Raw genomic sequence first — 17510 nt, forward strand, 5'->3', positions numbered from 1 at the left:
AGAACCAAACCTTTTTCCTCCCGTTCTCCATCATGCATCTTTCCTTCAAAGTCTTCAGACATTTCAATTGCATTGTCTTCTCCTTCAATGTCTGGTTTAGAATCTTGATCCTCTTTCTCCTTCTCTTGACCTTTTTGGAAAGTATCTTCTACCTATAAATCAATGGTAAAGCCAAAAATTATAGTGGATCTTTCCTATATACTAAAAGCTTATGTATCCCAACAATATTTATATGCTGATCTGCAAAGATAAAAGCCAACATAAATAGGAGACTGAAGGTAACTTCGTGTTTCCTTTTACCCAAGACATCCACATCATGAAGTTCAAAAGCTTTTTCAGTTTCACTTTAATTAAACAAGATTAACCCCAAACACTTGCCTGATCTTCACTTTCTATTTTGTCGCTCACATCCTTCTTGCCTTCCCCTTCTCCAATACCACCATCCTCATAGTCATGGAACTCTGTTGCACCCTCTCCTGCTTCATCTTCAAGTAATTCTTTTGGCAGACAGAACCCCTGCAAAGGCAACAGAAACTCAAAATCTTCTTCAGTAGTAAGCACATTTTTCAGCTTAGTTTCTACTCAATACTTTTACACATTAACTATACCCTTGCCATGCATCCACTGTTACCTCTAATAACTTACCTTTAGAGCAAGCTCTGTAAAAATGCTGGTTAGAACAGAAAGCAGCTTTCCAGTACTCCTGTGAGATGCCAGTGAAATGGTGAGGTAGAACAAGATGAGGTCTGAATACTTGCAGAGCATGGGCTTTAGACGCACCAGCAAGTAGCAGGACTGGTTGAAGAACTACAGTTAAAACAAAAAACGGCTGTCAGTCATTATTTGTACTTGCTGACATGCACCTCAGAGAGGGTCATGACAGTGACTGAAAAGACACTCAAAGCAGAAATATCAGTAGGTGAGTTTAAGTACAATTTATAATGTTTCTGGAGCTTTTTCTAGATTTTTCACAAAATCTATAACTTTGTCTTGTTACTACAGGAACACCTGGCTTTTGCACTACAGAAGACTGCCCTTATTTGTCCACAATTTCTCACATGCTTCTAGTTCTAAGGCACTGGGCAAGAAGAAGCAATGCGTATTTTAACCATCAAAGTAATTCACAATTCCAAATCTCTTTAGATTCCTTTCATGAAAGGAAAAACTTTACCTTATCTTTATATGAAGTACAGTCTTCTCTGTAAGATTTTAGGATCTCCAGGAGTTCTGAAATACCTAAAATTGCCTTCTGCAGATGTAAAGACTCCAAATCAGCAGACAGATCTTCATCCAAAAGCTTAGTGATATGTCCAGCTTTAATCACATCAAAGGCTGCATCCTCTTTGTTTGAAACACATTAAAAAAAATGGAGAGCAAGTCAGACATTCTAAAAATCTTATAGCAAGCAATCTAGAAATATCCACCCTATCTGTTTAAATATACAATTTCTATTAAAATAGCAATTTCCTTGTGTACTGGTACCTCTGACACACACAATTTAAGAAATTTTAATGTTTGCATGGTTTAAACTCTTCTGCTCCCCACTCAGGTATATTGAAAAACTTACCATTTTCCTCTGAAGATTTTTCTTCCTCTTTTCCACCTTCCTGTTTTCTCTCTACCAAACACTGAACAGCATACAGAACAGCATGGATAACAGTTTCCACTTTTGTTGAGAATTCCTCCATCAGCTCTTCATCTGACTGTTGATTTCCTTTTGAACCTTAACATGTAAGTTTTACATGAAAACACATCAGATTACAGGTTCCTTTATGCAAGGACAATGACAACACTATACAACTTTTACTACACAGTTCTACCAAAATCTCCTTGCTAATCCTGACCTACAACTACGGTGCAAGATCCATCACTAACAGAGATGGTAAAAAAATTATACTGCACAAATAAAGTCTGGACTAAATTTTGCAAGTTTTAATTTAATGAAGTTTTTGGATATCAGAAGGAACATGGGGCCACCTTCAGCAACAACCAAACTAATAAATTCTTATGTCTTTACCAATATTACAAGTCAGGTAGAGAAAAATTATCCTTACCACTGCAATCTGACACAGAAGCAAGAAGCTGTGTTCTCCAGGCCGTGAAGTCTGAAGATGTGTTATTAACTTCTTCTTGTATGTACTTTAGGCTCTTGATTAGGGCCATCTGATTTGCAGCTTCTCTGTCTTGCTTATTTGGAAGAAACAGGGACTCTATGCTTTGTAACTGGGCTGAGATTTCCAGCAAACAACTCACAGCTGACGTGCAAACTTCAAAGTCTCTCCTGCAACAGAAACACCATAATACTGAAAGAAGAACAAAACAGTCCAATAGTCCAATTTAAGATTAAACCTTTTCTTGGACATGGATAAGGTAAAGGCAGCATATCTCCATCCTGAGTTTATTAAATAAAAAGTTTGACAACAAGCTTATATTCACACTGTTTAAAGCCAAGAGAAAATCAGAAGGTTGTTATTAAATAGGCTACAAATGTCTTTTAAAATTTCTTCATTAAATTTATATTTGAAATTCACCTCATTAGCTAAGGAGCTATGGGGATAAAATCCTGAGAGACCAAAGACAAAGTGGGAGGCTGAGATGGAAATTTTTTTCACTTGGTAGGAGAGTGGGAGAAGACATACATTTCTTTAAGGAGACAGGCACTGTTTTTTGCAACAAAAAAAAAAAAAAAAAAAAAAAAAAAAAAAAAAAAAAAAAGTCTGACAAGTATCTGAACCCACTTTTCAATATATGCATAGGTGAAAATTTTCAAAATTACTTTGCAAATACTATGTGAACATAAAACAGAAGAGATGTTCATGTGTAGAACTCACCAGGAACAAAAGGAGGTCTCACGTGACTGTTGTCTTACTCTGTCCACTTCTGCTTTCACAGCCTTCACATTTGCCATCATTGCAGTCAATTGTGTAGCTACCTGCAGCCACAACTGATCCTTGTTTTGCATCCTGCATCCAGGAGGCAGTCGCTCAGCTGCTACTGGAGACAAGCGTTTCACATCCGAGGGAATCAGGTCAGGTATTCCCGCGAGAACATTTCCCACTTCAGGTACTGAACTCTGAGCAATGTTGGGTTTGGCATCGGTCCTTTCACCATCATGGCACCTAGCTGACTCTTCTTTTGGGCAGCACTGGATAAACCAAGACAGCTCCTGGAGAACCATCACACACTGCATGGAAAGTTGCTGCAGTCTGTCTGTCCAGCATTGAATACTGTCTTGAGGAGGAAATGCTGCATTGTAGTCTCTGTCAGCAGTCAACCTAGAATCTATCTCTTCTATACAGCTCAGGAGGTTCCTAGTTAAGAAGAGAAAGAGAAGTTACAATCACTGAGTTTTATGTTGTACTTCCTTTTTAAAAGCCCTACCTTTAACTAAATTAATTTTAAAATAAATCAAGATAATAACTTTTCCTGGAAAAACTAAAACAATAGGTATTTTTAGAAAAGATTGTTTAATTAATGATTTTTTTCCCTCCCTGAATTAAGAAATACTACATGGCCCTAGAAATCTGATTTGCCATGAAAGTCACAGTAATGCAGATAAGTGTCCTTGAAGTTTTACTATTACTGTGACTGTAAAGCAGAGGAGCTTGTTTAGTTGGGGTTTTCTGTTTATTTGGTTTTTTTCAAGTTTCTAGGGGTTAGAATAAATTTTTCACCAGTCATCTCCAGTCCAGAATTCCTTCTCTCTACAAAGGCACTAGCTCCTAACCTGACTCTTAAAAGTTTTATGGACTAGAGCACAAATAGGCTCAACAAAGATGGCATTTGCAATGACTCCAATAACTCAAGCAATGAAATGAAAAATCGCATAAAGTAAGAAAGATTATTATACACTTTTACAGTTTTGACACAACATCCAGTATGTCCTGACTTTCTAGAACTTTTCTTTGTAAGCAGTTGATGCTTTATTTATTTTGGCCCAAAATACCACCAAGATAATTTATTTGCCCCAGGTCAGGCCAACAACTTGAATGTAAACAAAATCAACTTAGGCCAATACCAAATGAGAGAGATATAACAATCTGCAAGTTTAATGGCTTAACTGTGTAATTAACGACAGGAATTATTTCATTTATATGCCCCACTTGTTCTACAAAACTATTTTAATTCCAAAATAGTGGCTGCAGTGATAGGATAATTTTAAATCTTTTTGGTCTAGGCTTAATTGAGGGGTGGAGAAATAAAGGGAAGCAGAGGAAAAAGTTGTTCTTTTCCTCTAGCTTATTTTCCATCTCCCTTGAACTGATTTGTTTACTGTCAAAACTTCTTGCCAACATTTAAACATTGGAAGACAGAAGATACCTGAGTAAGATCCACTGTTCTGTCAAAGCAGTAAGAGATCTCCTCTGTCTCACAAGCATCTGCATGAGGTGTGCAGTGAACCCTTTGCATCTTTCAATGCTACCTAGTCCAAGATCCTAAACAAAACAGAGACAGAAAAAGGATGAGGGAACAGGTAGATGAACAATGAGACAACAGCAGTTTCTGTGCCTCTATTTCACTGAGCAGGCTGAAAGATTATGGGTTAATTGGACAAGTCTTAATATGCAGAATAGAGTTACAATTATTAGCTTCCCCATCTTTATCTTTTCTGCATCTTCCATATCTCCTGCATATCATTCATTTTATCAGATATACTGACAATTATTTTCACTCCTTTCACTAGAAGCAGTCACATCTTAAAGCTCAGAATAAATGGTCACAACACAGAGCATAACTGATCACAGTCATGTTCTACTATTTGTATCCAGTATTAGGTTTGACTTTGATAACAACATGTTGTAAAACAAGAGGTAAAGCATCGTGAGAGGAAGAACATCTGGAAGAGATGCTTTTTTTTTCTCTGAAATTTTGGTTCTGGTTCGGCAGAGGTCATTTGTCAGTTCTACTGGTTTTAGACCAATCTTAAAATGAAGAAATACATTAACACTTTTTGTGTTGGACAAAGACTTTAGTTATGCCCAATTATAAACTGATTTCTTCAAGAACATTGAGTAACATTTGGCTCGTTTTCCTTACGAGTTTGGATTCAGCATTTCATGAGTTTCTTCATGCACAAAAAGTAGCAATTAGGGATCTTCTGGGACGAAACATTCTGTACACTGAACAGATCATAAACTTATTTCCCTAAATTGATTTTGTCCCTTCATAAAATAGGTTTTAACATGCTGCACTTAATGTGTGGTACCAAAGTGACACATTTACTATCATATTACACAGCACAGCATTATCTCCCATCACTTTTTTAGACCAAGCTGGTAAAATGAAGTTAACAGAACTAAGACTCTGGCTTTACTTTGCTGGTTTTACCTTGGCAGGTGCTAACAATGCTGTCTGGAGCCGAGAGTGACGTGCAAGTGATCGATAGAAGTACTTCTGGCATCCATCCCAGGCAGACGAAATCTCTGCCAGCAACCTGGCAGAGCACAAAGAAGTATGGTATTAAAAATGGTATTATGGTACCTCAGCATGCTGGAGCCACCAGGTCAGCTCTTCACCCCAAAAGTTTTGCCTGAAATTTGCTATTTTGAAAATGCATTGATCTTACAATTCTTCACTTTCTCTAAAAATATTCTAGTCTTAAGAAAATATTTAATTTTAAAAATAAATTCTAAAGAAACGCTAAGCAATATCAGCAAGATTTCTACCTCTGAATACCATTTAATGCTTTATAAGTGATATTGTTTTTCCTCCCCCCATGCAGCTAAATCCAGCTTCACACAGAAGTCTTTCTTTTCACCTTGATAAACTAAATGCTTACATACCAGAAGGAAACTAACCATCATGACTCAATGACAAAAAAAACACTTGTTGACAGAAAAACAACTTTAAAAAAAATCTGAAAAACAATCTTTCCCCTAAGAAAGCTTTTCCAGTAATGCCCACTTTGAAGTATTTGTGTTTTTCCTGAAATATTCCATTATTTATTTTAAGACAAAAAGAAGTAATCCCTGAAAATCACAACTCATCTTCAATAAAATCATTAGCGGTTTACACTCTAATATACTGCTAGCAAAGCATCTCAGGCAAGACTGGACAGTGGAGGGCTAACCAAAATCTAATTCATGGGAAGAATTAAACTGAGGTTACATTTGTTAAAGTGAAAATTTAGGGAAAAAATCAAAATGAAAAAAACCCCAAATCCTTGCTTATACCAAACTGAGATGTAATGGGAGGAAGGGAATATGCAAAATCCTAAATTAATTACTATCCAGAAATGCCAGTCTAAATCAACATGCCATAAACTCTATATATTACAGCTGCAATTGACACAGTCTGAGGGTAAAAAGTCCTGTGTACATACGTGGCATCCAGTTCATGTGAACAATTCACTGCAGCCAATGCACTACACAGGTTGAGGGGACGAAGGTAGAGAACTTCCTGGTAATCTTCTGAACGGGACCAAGACAGACCTTTCCGGTAGGACAAACCTGGAACGGTATTCCAGCACACATCCCTTGATGCCCTCGTTTTTTGTATGAAAAACGTCACTCATACAGTTGGTAGTAAGATATCAAATGTTCTTATGCTGCAAATTTTGTCATGTAAGAACACATTGCAGCTGAGCTATCTTGAGCTGAACAACACAGCTAAAATAAGACTAACACAGAGCTGTGTACATTAAGGACTTTTCACTGCCCCATATCCTTTTAAGAAAGCTGAGTTAGGGGCCATTTTTAAGACATGAAAAGGCTGATGAATAAAGAGGGTAAAGATGTTACCTTACATTATATTATGCTGGGTTTAGATATATTGACAAAGATAATAAAATGCTCAAGAACTCTGTACTTTAAAACCAAGCCCATTTTTAGTTGAAGCTCACCTGTTTTAGCAAGGCTCTTAAAGAGATCTGACAAAGCCCGTTGCTTTTGCATCTGAATATGCTTTGCCTCTGATTTCTGCTTCTCCTTAGTTGCTGTCTGATCAAATGTTAAATTTTGCAGTTCAGCTACAGAAACAATAATACCACCTGTGCAGAAGACAGCAGACAAAGGTATGAGATTGAAAATTTAATGTACACAAAGCAGCTGTGGGAAGACACTCTAGGAAGACAACTTTGTATCTGCAGTTTTTCCTGATTTGTTCTATTTACATTATAGAGGTTAATTGTGGTATGGAAATCACAAGAAAACCTAACCTGTGAACTGGTCGAGATTTTCCACCAGGTTAAAGAATGAATTATTTTCTGTAACTGCTGTACACATTTTCTTCATTTTTTTCGTCAGTTTAGACAGACGATACTGAAGAGATTGCGAATTTTTAATGACACCCTGACATTCTGGGAGTGCCCTCTGAAAAAAAAAAGGAAGAAAATTATACACACATATTCAAAGCTCTCATTTATTTGATCACTAGGAGTAAATCACTTTAAAAAAAGGGCTAAATTCTGCATTAATCTGAAACCCCAAAACATGTTCATGTGATTCTTTCATCTGTCCAGCACCAACACTTCAGTAAAATCATAACGTATGTATGTCAGGCAGACATTAGTTTTGAAAACAGTTAAGAGAATGAAAGATGCAATGACCTTATTGTCTTAGGTGTTTGTCATTATCTCTATGGAAAAGGCAATCACTGCTTCAGGTCAGCTTCCTATGCCTTCCAAGTTTAAAGGCATTAACCTAAATTAATAATGTCCCCAGGGTGTCAAGTAGAACACCCTCACTTACTTTCCACTAGACATGAATTTTGTTCTTAAAGAACAACAAAAACAGTGTGCAAGCAGAAATTATTAAATAATGGAATTAATTCCTCAGCACATCCAAAGTTTTTCAATTTTTTTTTTTTTTTGTTCAGTTTATATTTGCATGCATCTTCTTTAAGGAATGAAGATAACATGGAACTGCAAGAAGTGAAACCAATAACCCTGTTAACTATCATAACAGACCAACAAACCAAACCTCAATCAATCAAACATGTTAGATTTGCATTAGATTTCTGCCTCCTTGCTTTCCTCTCCTGAACAGAACAGGAGCAGGATCAGCCCTGCTTCTGGTCTGAAGAAACTAACAAAGCTGAGGGTAACTTAGCATTTCCCACTCACCACCAAATTCTGATGAGTTATGACTGTCACCTTGCATCTTGTTAATAAAAACTAATGATATCAATAGGAATCTCTTTCAGGAAGAAAATTAGCTGACTTCCTCTCTGAGCTGGGCAAATTAAAGCCTTACTGAACTGAGACTCTGTGAAGCAGGATTTACCATGCATCAGCTTGTCCAAGGCAAATGTTCAGAGTCCACAAACTGTCAGTCAACAGCAAACATATGACAATGTAGTGCATTCCCCTATCAGCATCCAAGCCAAAAGTGATTTAATATTAAATCAGGGCTTATATACACACAAATCCTACAACAACATCGTTATTTGTTTGGGCCCTTGTTTAGAAAAAAAAAAAAAAAAAAGTGTAATAATAATTTCAACTCCCAAGCTGTTTTACTTCGCTAGTAGGGAAGTAACAAATTGCTGCAGACAATACGTAAGCAAATTGGAGATGAAATGTGTAACTGCCCCATCCCTATATTAGAGCACAGATTTAGTGCTAGATCAGTACAGACCATGCTCATAATTCCATGCTGCATTCCCATCCATCTGCAGTGTTGCATAACACTGAACACAAGCAAGACCAAAAAAGTTTATGATATATTCAACAGATTTGACACTTAGATAAGATTTTCCTGCATAAATCAGAGAAAAGCAACATATAGATGAGAACAGAAAAACTGTTCTTCCCACACTTAAAATAATTAATTCAGTCACCTTGGTAATATCTGTTTTAGCAGACAGAACCCTTCTTAATGTGTTGTTTAGCCTCTGAATTTTGGTTTCTTGGTCATCAGATTCTTCTTGCTTTTGCACGCAGTCCAGCTGCTCTTCCTTACCAATTTCCACCAAGGCAGGCTGACATGGCTCATCCAGAACAACTTCAAACTTCTTCATGAATTTAAAGAGAGTTCTAATTACCAAATGAAAGTAAAAAAGTTACTGGGTTTTGTAACTCTGGAAATCTCTCAGCTGCTGGAAATAAATGTTTTCACTGTGTTATAAGCAGAAGAACATTTCTGGATTCAAATGTAACATCATAGAGAAATCATCTAGAAGGAAAATGGGAGCTTAATTTTAAGTTCTGACTTACCTGCGTATTTTCTCAACTGATTGCTTTATAGCCCAGAAGCTGACATCATTCCACCTGGAAATCTTCACAAATTCCTATTAGGAAAAAAAAATTAAAAATCAGTGGTATTAGTTATGTAAATGAAGTATCATCAAAGATGATCATTAAACCTTATCAGCTACGATGATATGGTAGCCTTAAAACTCAAAACATTTTAGCAAGTGAGCAAATTATTGCACAGGCATCTTATTAACATACATATTTGCACTGCATAAAAACTGCTGCACAGCCAGATATCGTGAAATCCATAGGGGCTTCACCCCTGGATAGCAAACTTCATGGTTAAATGGGACTGATCATTAAAGCTTTCAATCAATCCCTCCTCCACCTCAAGAATTAATTCTTGCCAAAGAAAATGCTTAGTAGGGATTTCAGTGGCCAACAAAATTATTATAGACAAAATTATTATATTCAAATAGTTTCTGCTCCACTGTTCTTCTGATTAGACCAATACGATGTCTGAGCCAAGTTTCCTTTTACCTTAAGTTCCTTCTCTATGGGCTGACGAAGTTCAGTGATTTTGGCCTCAACACACTCTGAAAACTGCTTATAGTAATTGTATAGATTCCACAGGATGCTGCACAGAACATCTAGAAGGGAGAACAGACAGATAATAACAATAATAATGATCATCATCTTTCTTTTAGAATAGGACATTTTCCAGTATCATTAAAATAAATACACCCAGTTGTTTTTGGAAGCTTAGCAACACCAAAAGACAGGGTAAATTGGCCAACAGGAACTCAGTAAAACAGCCCCATAGGCTAATGTTCTATTATGAGCTTAGTGACCTGTTTGGAAAGTCTGGAACACCTGATGGTGAGATTGCTGTACAGATAACACAGGTAATGCCAACAACTTACCCTTTTCTGCCACTTGAGGCATCAGCAAGACATGGCAGTGGAAAACCAACAGTAATTGGAGCCGTGCTTGAAACTCTCCCAGAGTAGAGCCTTCAATGAAAGCCTGTAATGTGCTGACCAGTGTTTTCAAATCCATTTGCTCAGTTCCTGAACATTGCATCAGAAATTTAGAAACAAAGTGAGAGAAAACAAACAAAAAAAACCCCAGAAGATCTAAGTGAAAATTGTTGTCTGGTCTTTATGACTTTCAATTAAATATCGAGTCTCAATTAGGAATAGTTCAAAACAAATTAGGAAAGCAGCAGAGAGGGGAAGAATTCTGATTTGATTATAAGTAACACCAACAAATACAACAATGGAAGAAAGGAAAGGAACAAGAAGCAGCATTAAGACAGTGACTGAGAAGATCCAGAAACCATTGAGTATTTACAGAATACTTGCTATTCTCTATGAATGAATGGCTTTTTCAGACATGATGAGCCCTACTATAAGTCACTGTCAGTTCCTTAACTCCTCAAAATCATGAGGACAGAAATAGATCAGAAGAATCTGGTAGAGAATGAAGTGTCTTTACAGTATTATCTGTGGGAGAAAACATGTCCTCTTGGAGATGTAATATAACCAAAGCTCATCATGTGCATTAAATAGTCATGAGATTGGAAACTTGGCCTCAAGCCAGAGGATAGTGCTTTCATCTTTACAATTCCATTGAATTTGGGGGAGGCAAGGTGCTGTTCCTCAGTCCCCCATTTTTATGTAACATGAACACGTGCAGACAGATTTGCTAAGAACAGTATGTACCAAAACCTACTTACTCTAAGAATTCTTCAGGCTTTATACAGAATGTTAAAAGCATTATGCTTTCTGCAGCTAAAAAAATGAAGTGTCTTTTCCAGTTGCAGATGGAGGCCTCCTACCCTCCAAACCTGTTTGAAATGTTTGTATGTGCATGACATACAGCTATCACAATTCTACTTTCTTTTATATGCTTTTTACAGGCATCTTTTCTTTACATCACAACACGGTCTATATGAGCCACAAGTGATTTCAGAAATATATATGAAGTTCACTCCATATGGAAAACCCTACATGGTCATGGTATTTACTGTAGGGCAAAGAACTATACCTCAAAGTGCATTGTCAGACTCTGGCATTTAGGACCTTAATTATACATCCTTAGTAGTTAGTAGAACTGCATCACATTTATTTTAAGCCCTGCTTACCTTCTGTGTTTGCCCCTGTCTGTTCTTGAACATACTTCTCAATCATCTGATAGACTGAGAACCAGTGCTTTGTGGATTTCTCCACATGCTGCTTCATAATATTGTCCAAACTTACTGACCAGCAACTAGAAACAATAAGAAAAGGGAGAAGTAAATAAAAAATATCATGGGTAGTTTGGGTTCAAAACAATAAAAATTTGTTTTCTGTTTCTATTAAACTAATGGAAAATTTAGCAGGATGAAAGAATCTACACAAGCTTAATATGTACAATCAACTTCTGAGGATCATTGTTTTGCCAACGTTATTAAATATGACAGAAGAAAAGAAGGGAGGGTAATGCGAAATCCATCAGAAGAAGGTTCAAAAGTCTCTTTTCTCAGAAATTGAGGTAGACTTGTGAAATTCCTGATTGTGACATACTGTGGCTATAAAAATTTTTACATAGTCTTAAAAAGGAGACTGGACAATCATTTTTAAGGACAATTTAATGATGGTTATTAAACAGACAAAACCCTGCAAGCTCAGGAAACCCTGGGATGAAAACAGAAGAGCACAGGGAAAATATTCTTCTGGGAAAATATGCTTCTCCTGAGGCACCACAGCCTGGACATGCTCATTCTGATCCACTACAGCTCCTCGCTGGTGGTCTCTTTTCCCCACACATTTTCTCCACCACAGACACACAGGAGCACATTCCACAATTAAGGCAATTCTTTATTGGACTGTGCCTCCATGTGGAGATGAAAGCTTACAGTATCTAAGGAAAAGCAGCATGGAAGGACAATTCTTACTTCAGCTCCAATCTACGCCACTGAATAATCAGTTGTGTGACCAGCTCAAGGTGCTTCCGCAAGGACAAGGCTCGACTAGCATTTTCCTCCCAGTCCTAGAAAAGAAAAGTTCCCCTTTACACAAAGCCAGAAATTAGTCACTGCCTGGCAAAACTCATTGCATTACTCTGGATTACCGGGCTCTTGCTCTTTAAACTTTCAGCATGGAGCAAGTTGACTTCCCCAAATCCTGACAAGCAGACAGCTTTCACGTACTGTGTTTGTAACATCGTACCAAATACAGGTAAGGAAGAATGAAAGAGAAAAATGAACTTTCCCTCAGCCTTCTTCTTACCTGAGCCTTTGCAAGAAGAATTTCCAAGCCATTCAGAAACTTTGAGAGAGGACTAGAAAGTGGAAAACTCCGGATTCTGTCCATCACAACTAACAGCTGCAAAATAAAAACAAAAACATTCAGCCCTTAGTAAGTGCACTTCAACAGAAGAAGCCATGAAATTGAGTTAATTTCTATGAGCATAACCGACTCCTGCAAGAGATAAGAATTTTATATTTATATTCACACACAAATGCAATCCTAAAATGCTCCAGTTCTCCCCAAATGTTTGTTGAGGTGTTTTACCTGCACAAGTACAGGATGCTCTGGCCATTCCTGCAGCAACCCATTTATTTCTTTAGCAAAATCGTCAAGTACAGGTTGGCACTGTCGGACTTGCTGAATATTAGGATGCTGATAGAAGTCATATGGACCATCTTGCTGCAGCACAAGATCTGAAGTTACCTCTTCAAAAAAGGTATTGTGAAGAAGAGTGCTCAGCAGAAGTTGGCTTCCCAAAAGACTGTCATCCATTTCAGCACCTAGGAAGCAAGTAAGGAAGACATCACATATGCTATTAGTTCTTTTTTCCGTTGAATAGATAAAAGTTGGGGTATTTTTCCCCCCTGTATCCCAAACATTGTATCTTTTACAAGGATGTAAGACTACACCACTGGAACAATGAGATGGAGTATGAAACACAAGACATACTAAGAGTTTATATTCTCTATTTTATCAGATATTTCTATGAAAGTACAAGGAGCATCATAAAGGCAGGCTGTAATCCTCTCAGAAGAACACAGCTCCTCTGCATATAAATTTACATCAAGGAGATACTTCTATAAAGCAAGGCTCTGTGGAAAAGTAATCCAACACACAAGAAAACTCCCACATACACTATGGCTCAGGTGCAAACACAAAATTAAGGTGCTGTAGAAACAACAGCCCTTATCTGCTTCATCTTAATTGCACACATGTATTTATTAGACCAGAACTGAAATATATAGCTGTGCTTTAACAAGTGATTGATGATTCCGAGTTCTCACACATTGTTAAAACAATTTACACATTAAGTTTTCCAAAATTCAGGGTGGAAAAAACCACCACAATACCTTTTTTCTTTTTACTTTATATACATAAACTAAATTTAAACCAATTCTTTAATGAACTTCATTGCAAAATTTACTTCTAAGAAATTTTTTCAAATGCTTTATCTTCCACTGGACTATGCAGATCCATATGATCAAAATTTCTCTCACTATTCAATACAGTTTTAAACTGTGTTGGTTTTCTATATTACCAAACGGAATTTTAAAAATGCATAGAAGAACAAAAATCAAAGCCTTTAACAAGACAATTCTGAACATGGGGAAAATTCTTTGGAAAAACACTTCTCAGTTTTATTGCATTTTCCCCATAACAGGTGTGTTTCATGGCCTGTAATGCAACTATTTTGGAATAAATTATTACAAATCTAAACCTGCATATCTGAAATACTGCTAGCAGTCTTACCAATTAAAGGATAGAATTGTGACACCAGGCATGCACCAGTCTGATAGCAGGAAATAAAAGTACTGAAATAATGCTTGGCTTGATGAGGAGGCAGACTCTGTTGATACCACAGAGATCGAGCAAAGTTTAAGCACAACTGCTGATGAACTTTCATTACAGTTTGCATAGAGCTCTTGGACAAAAGAGCTCTGTCAACTTCCAGCTGGTCTTCCACTGGATCTTCAGTTTCCATTTTTTCTTCCAGGCTGGGCTGAGCTGTGATATCTTCAAAGTCCTGCAAATTACATGATAACCAAAAGTAATTTTTAATTCCTTCCTTTAATGCCCTCCTCCCCCTATCTCCTTTTTTGCTTTTTTTGGCATTGCAATGACATGCTTATGATTTGCAGCTGGTACCATATAAACATACTGCCAGTCTGAAACTGAACACAGGTGTACAGAACATTCCAGGGCATAACTACAGCAGGCAACAGTGCAGTACAGTGATCCCTGAGCTGCTGCCAACTAAACCCCTTTGCAGAAAAAGCAACAGCAGCTGTGTCTCCTGATAAACCACCTCAAAACTGTGTTCAAGTGACAGCTTGAGGACCAGAACCGTTCTGTCCCAGCTGCTTTATTTAATCAAGGTGACCAGCTTTCTCCACAGAACCTCATATGATCTTACATGCTAAATAAGTAAAATTCCAGCTTTTTTCCTGTAACTTTATTATCATTCAGTTATATAATTTGGGATTATTCACCCAAACCACAGTACAGTTCAAACCTGGAAATTAATCCCCAAAACCTTTTTCAACCAGAAAGTAAAATAAACCACAAGCACATAACTTTAATATCTATCAAAATCTATCCCCATGTAGCTTTTGGTTGAAGGAAAAACTGCTTCACTCCTCATGTCATTTATAGCATTTTATTTTCAGGAGCAACTTCAGATGTAATTTTTGTGTTTCTTAACAGAGTTACAGCTATTACCTTTTCATGAAAAGGAAATCTCCTCCGAAATTCTTCTTCTTCCTCTTCTTCCTCGCTCTGTCCTTTCCCATGACTTTTACTCCTGTATCTGTACAGGCTGCGTTCCATTGCCTCCTGCTCCTGGGCACGGCGTTCCTGCTCATCCCACTCATTTGCAATTGCCTAAAGAAACACAAAGCAAGATGCTTCTACACAAGTTCACATTTAAAATCATCTCCTATTCCCTCAGTGGGGGAGCATCTATTTTGCTTGGTTCTTCCCTCCTCTGTGTTTGGTCTACAACAGTAGGAATCAAGGCCATCTAACGTTTGTGAATAGCTCTCTTAACAAGCTAATGAGGAAAATGCAAAGCCAATATGCAACAGAGTACTTGATCAAATTCTAGTTTCCTTTCTTAAACATTTTAAAAAGAAACCCTCTACAATGTTTGTGTTGGGGTGGTTTTTTTTGTGTGCGTGCACGCTTTTGGGTTTTGTTTGGGTTTTTTCTTCCATAAATAAAATCTTTGCTAATTGTTACAGGCTAATTTGCTAATTGTTTCATGCCTTGATGAATTCAAACAAGTTAATCCAATATATTATATTATCTTTTACAATTAATTGGGAAAAACTTAGAAGATTTTAAGGAACATCATACAAATAATTATCAAGATATGGACCTCTTAAGATCATCTAATCCAACCCCTCTGCCATGGGCACAGGGACATCTTCCACTAGACCAGTTTGCTCAAAGCCCTATCCAATCACTCTCAAACACTTTCAGGGTTGCAGCATCCCCAGCTTCTCTGGACAACCCATTCCTGTGTTTCACCATACACATTTTTAACAATTATTTTCATACCTGATCTAGATTTACCTTCTTGCATTTTAAAACTGTTATGCCTTGTTCTATAAGCCTTGGTAAAACATCTCTTCCTTCCTTTTTATAAACCCCTTTTTCTATACTGAAAAGCCAAACAAGGTCTCCTCAGAGACATCTTTTCCCCCAGCTGAACAACCTCAATCCTGTCAGCCTTTTTTCACAAAGAGGGGTGTTTCAGCTCCCTGATGATTTCTGTGGCTCTCCTCTAGAGCTTTTTTAACAGATCCATGTCTTCCACAGGGGACAGGTTCAGTGCAAGGCTTCCAGATATGGGCATCCAGAGCTTACCCGACACAAATGTCTGAAGAGCTGCAGAGATTTCTGGTCCATTTCTCCTCTGGATAGTACATGGCATTGAAGATGCAACAAAGCATTCACCAGGAGCTGCTCCAGAGTTGGGGAAGGCTGCTCAGCTCCCTCTGATCCTCCTTCAGAGTGCTTCAGAGAGAACTTTTTAAGTCCTTTAAGTACCCCAACTGAATTCACTGAGCATAAAATTTCTGCCCGAGCAAAGTAAGTGGGAAGGGCATGGCCAACAGAAGGAAATGCCAACAAAGAAGTGAGGAGGTTGGTGAGATCAGCTGTGCACACAGAGCTCTGCAGCACTGCACATGCCTCCGAAGCCACTAACCGCATGCCGTGCTGCAGCTGCAGGATGGCAGCCTGGAGGGGAATGATGGCATCAGGGAACACAGCATACTCCTCTGCCAGGTGTTTTCTAAACTGCTGGTGGGATTGTTGCCATGATGCCTCTTCATTTAACAGGTTCTGCACAGCCTGCAGTGATTTAGGTCTCTCTCCACGGAGGAACTGCAGAAGGCGGGCTAGAAGGTCTTGGACTGAGGAAATCCGTGCTATGCTGTTGATGTACTGGTGAGCCTCCTGGTATAGGCAATCATACAGTGGAGCTGGAGGCCTGAAGGCCTTCCTTCTGGAAAGACTGCTTATTTGCTCCTTCAACCCTTGCATTCTTTCATGCAACAGCCTGTTAAGGAATAACATTGATCAGTTTAGACATGGAAATATGCTTCATACAAACTTCAACTAGATCTAATGTAGCAGTTAGATACAGGAAAGGATTAATGAGAAAATACTCTGCTAGTTTGTGTGAAACAGCAAATAAGGAAAAAACAAGAGACAGCCTTGTAGCCCACAGGTGTAGATTTCTTCTCTCCCTGCCACTTCAACAAACTTCAAGTACTTTTTTTCTTGATACCTGACAGCTCTGTGAGCATTAAGGAAAAAAATATTACCCCAAGCAATGGATAAAACTCTGCCACTCAGAACCTGCTTTCAGCAATTATAATTCTCTTTAAGCATAGAAATACCAGATCCTCTATGTGTATAATAATGAAATCAAAGATTCCTATTGAAAGTGGAAAATAATGAATAATACACAGTTTTTATGTCCATGTACACGAACACACCTGGAAGGCTGCAGAAAGGAGAAAACTCTCTTTGCTTAAAATTTCCTGAGGTCCTTAAATTCCTCTGATAAAAAAGAGCTAGAAAAAGCTCTAAACAAAGTAACAGTGGCTACAGATTCTGAATGTCAACAATGTACTCCATGTGGTAAGAAATTTAATGCATCCACAGCAACATAGACAAAGGCTATTGTTAAAATACACATATGTATATTTCTCCCCAGTATAATCAGCTGAAGAACTTTGCAAAATAGCACTGGCACTATAATGGCCTTGAGAACCTACAGTCATAGATAATCCATCTCATTTCAACTGATCAATAATATAGTCACATTTTAAGAAAAGTACTGTAATTTAAAT

The 17510-nt window shown here is 37.7% G+C and overlaps 2 protein-coding genes across 2 annotated transcripts in view; both read right to left on the bottom strand.

Moving 5' to 3' along the window:
• Positions 1–12251, bottom strand: part of UBE2J1 (ubiquitin conjugating enzyme E2 J1) — a 179574-nt gene extending 167323 nt beyond the window's left edge. The window contains exon 1 of the mRNA XM_056487513.1: positions 12247–12251. The gene's annotated coding sequence lies outside the window, so the exon portion shown is untranslated. The remainder of the gene's footprint in view (positions 1–12246) is intronic.
• MDN1 (midasin AAA ATPase 1) overlaps positions 1–17510 on the bottom strand; it is a 91021-nt gene that overhangs the window by 16088 nt on the left and 57423 nt on the right. Inside the window, exons 63-85 of the mRNA XM_056487517.1 lie at positions 16015–16711; positions 14866–15027; positions 13897–14170; positions 12691–12926; positions 12406–12501; positions 12072–12166; positions 11280–11404; positions 10057–10203; positions 9674–9783; positions 9155–9228; positions 8779–8974; positions 7157–7310; positions 6842–6988; positions 6323–6449; positions 5329–5434; positions 4321–4436; positions 2832–3311; positions 2055–2281; positions 1568–1723; positions 1172–1341; positions 646–807; positions 379–516; positions 11–152 (exon numbers count right to left, since the gene is read on the bottom strand). Of these exons, the coding sequence (XP_056343492.1) occupies positions 11–152; positions 379–516; positions 646–807; positions 1172–1341; positions 1568–1723; positions 2055–2281; positions 2832–3311; positions 4321–4436; positions 5329–5434; positions 6323–6449; positions 6842–6988; positions 7157–7310; positions 8779–8974; positions 9155–9228; positions 9674–9783; positions 10057–10203; positions 11280–11404; positions 12072–12166; positions 12406–12501; positions 12691–12926; positions 13897–14170; positions 14866–15027; positions 16015–16711 (4337 nt within the window). The remainder of the gene's footprint in view (positions 1–10; positions 153–378; positions 517–645; positions 808–1171; positions 1342–1567; positions 1724–2054; positions 2282–2831; positions 3312–4320; positions 4437–5328; positions 5435–6322; positions 6450–6841; positions 6989–7156; positions 7311–8778; positions 8975–9154; positions 9229–9673; positions 9784–10056; positions 10204–11279; positions 11405–12071; positions 12167–12405; positions 12502–12690; positions 12927–13896; positions 14171–14865; positions 15028–16014; positions 16712–17510) is intronic.

This window comes from Oenanthe melanoleuca, chromosome 3 (genome assembly GCF_029582105.1).
Source record: "Oenanthe melanoleuca isolate GR-GAL-2019-014 chromosome 3, OMel1.0, whole genome shotgun sequence".
Lineage (NCBI taxonomy): Eukaryota > Metazoa > Chordata > Aves > Passeriformes > Muscicapidae > Oenanthe > Oenanthe melanoleuca.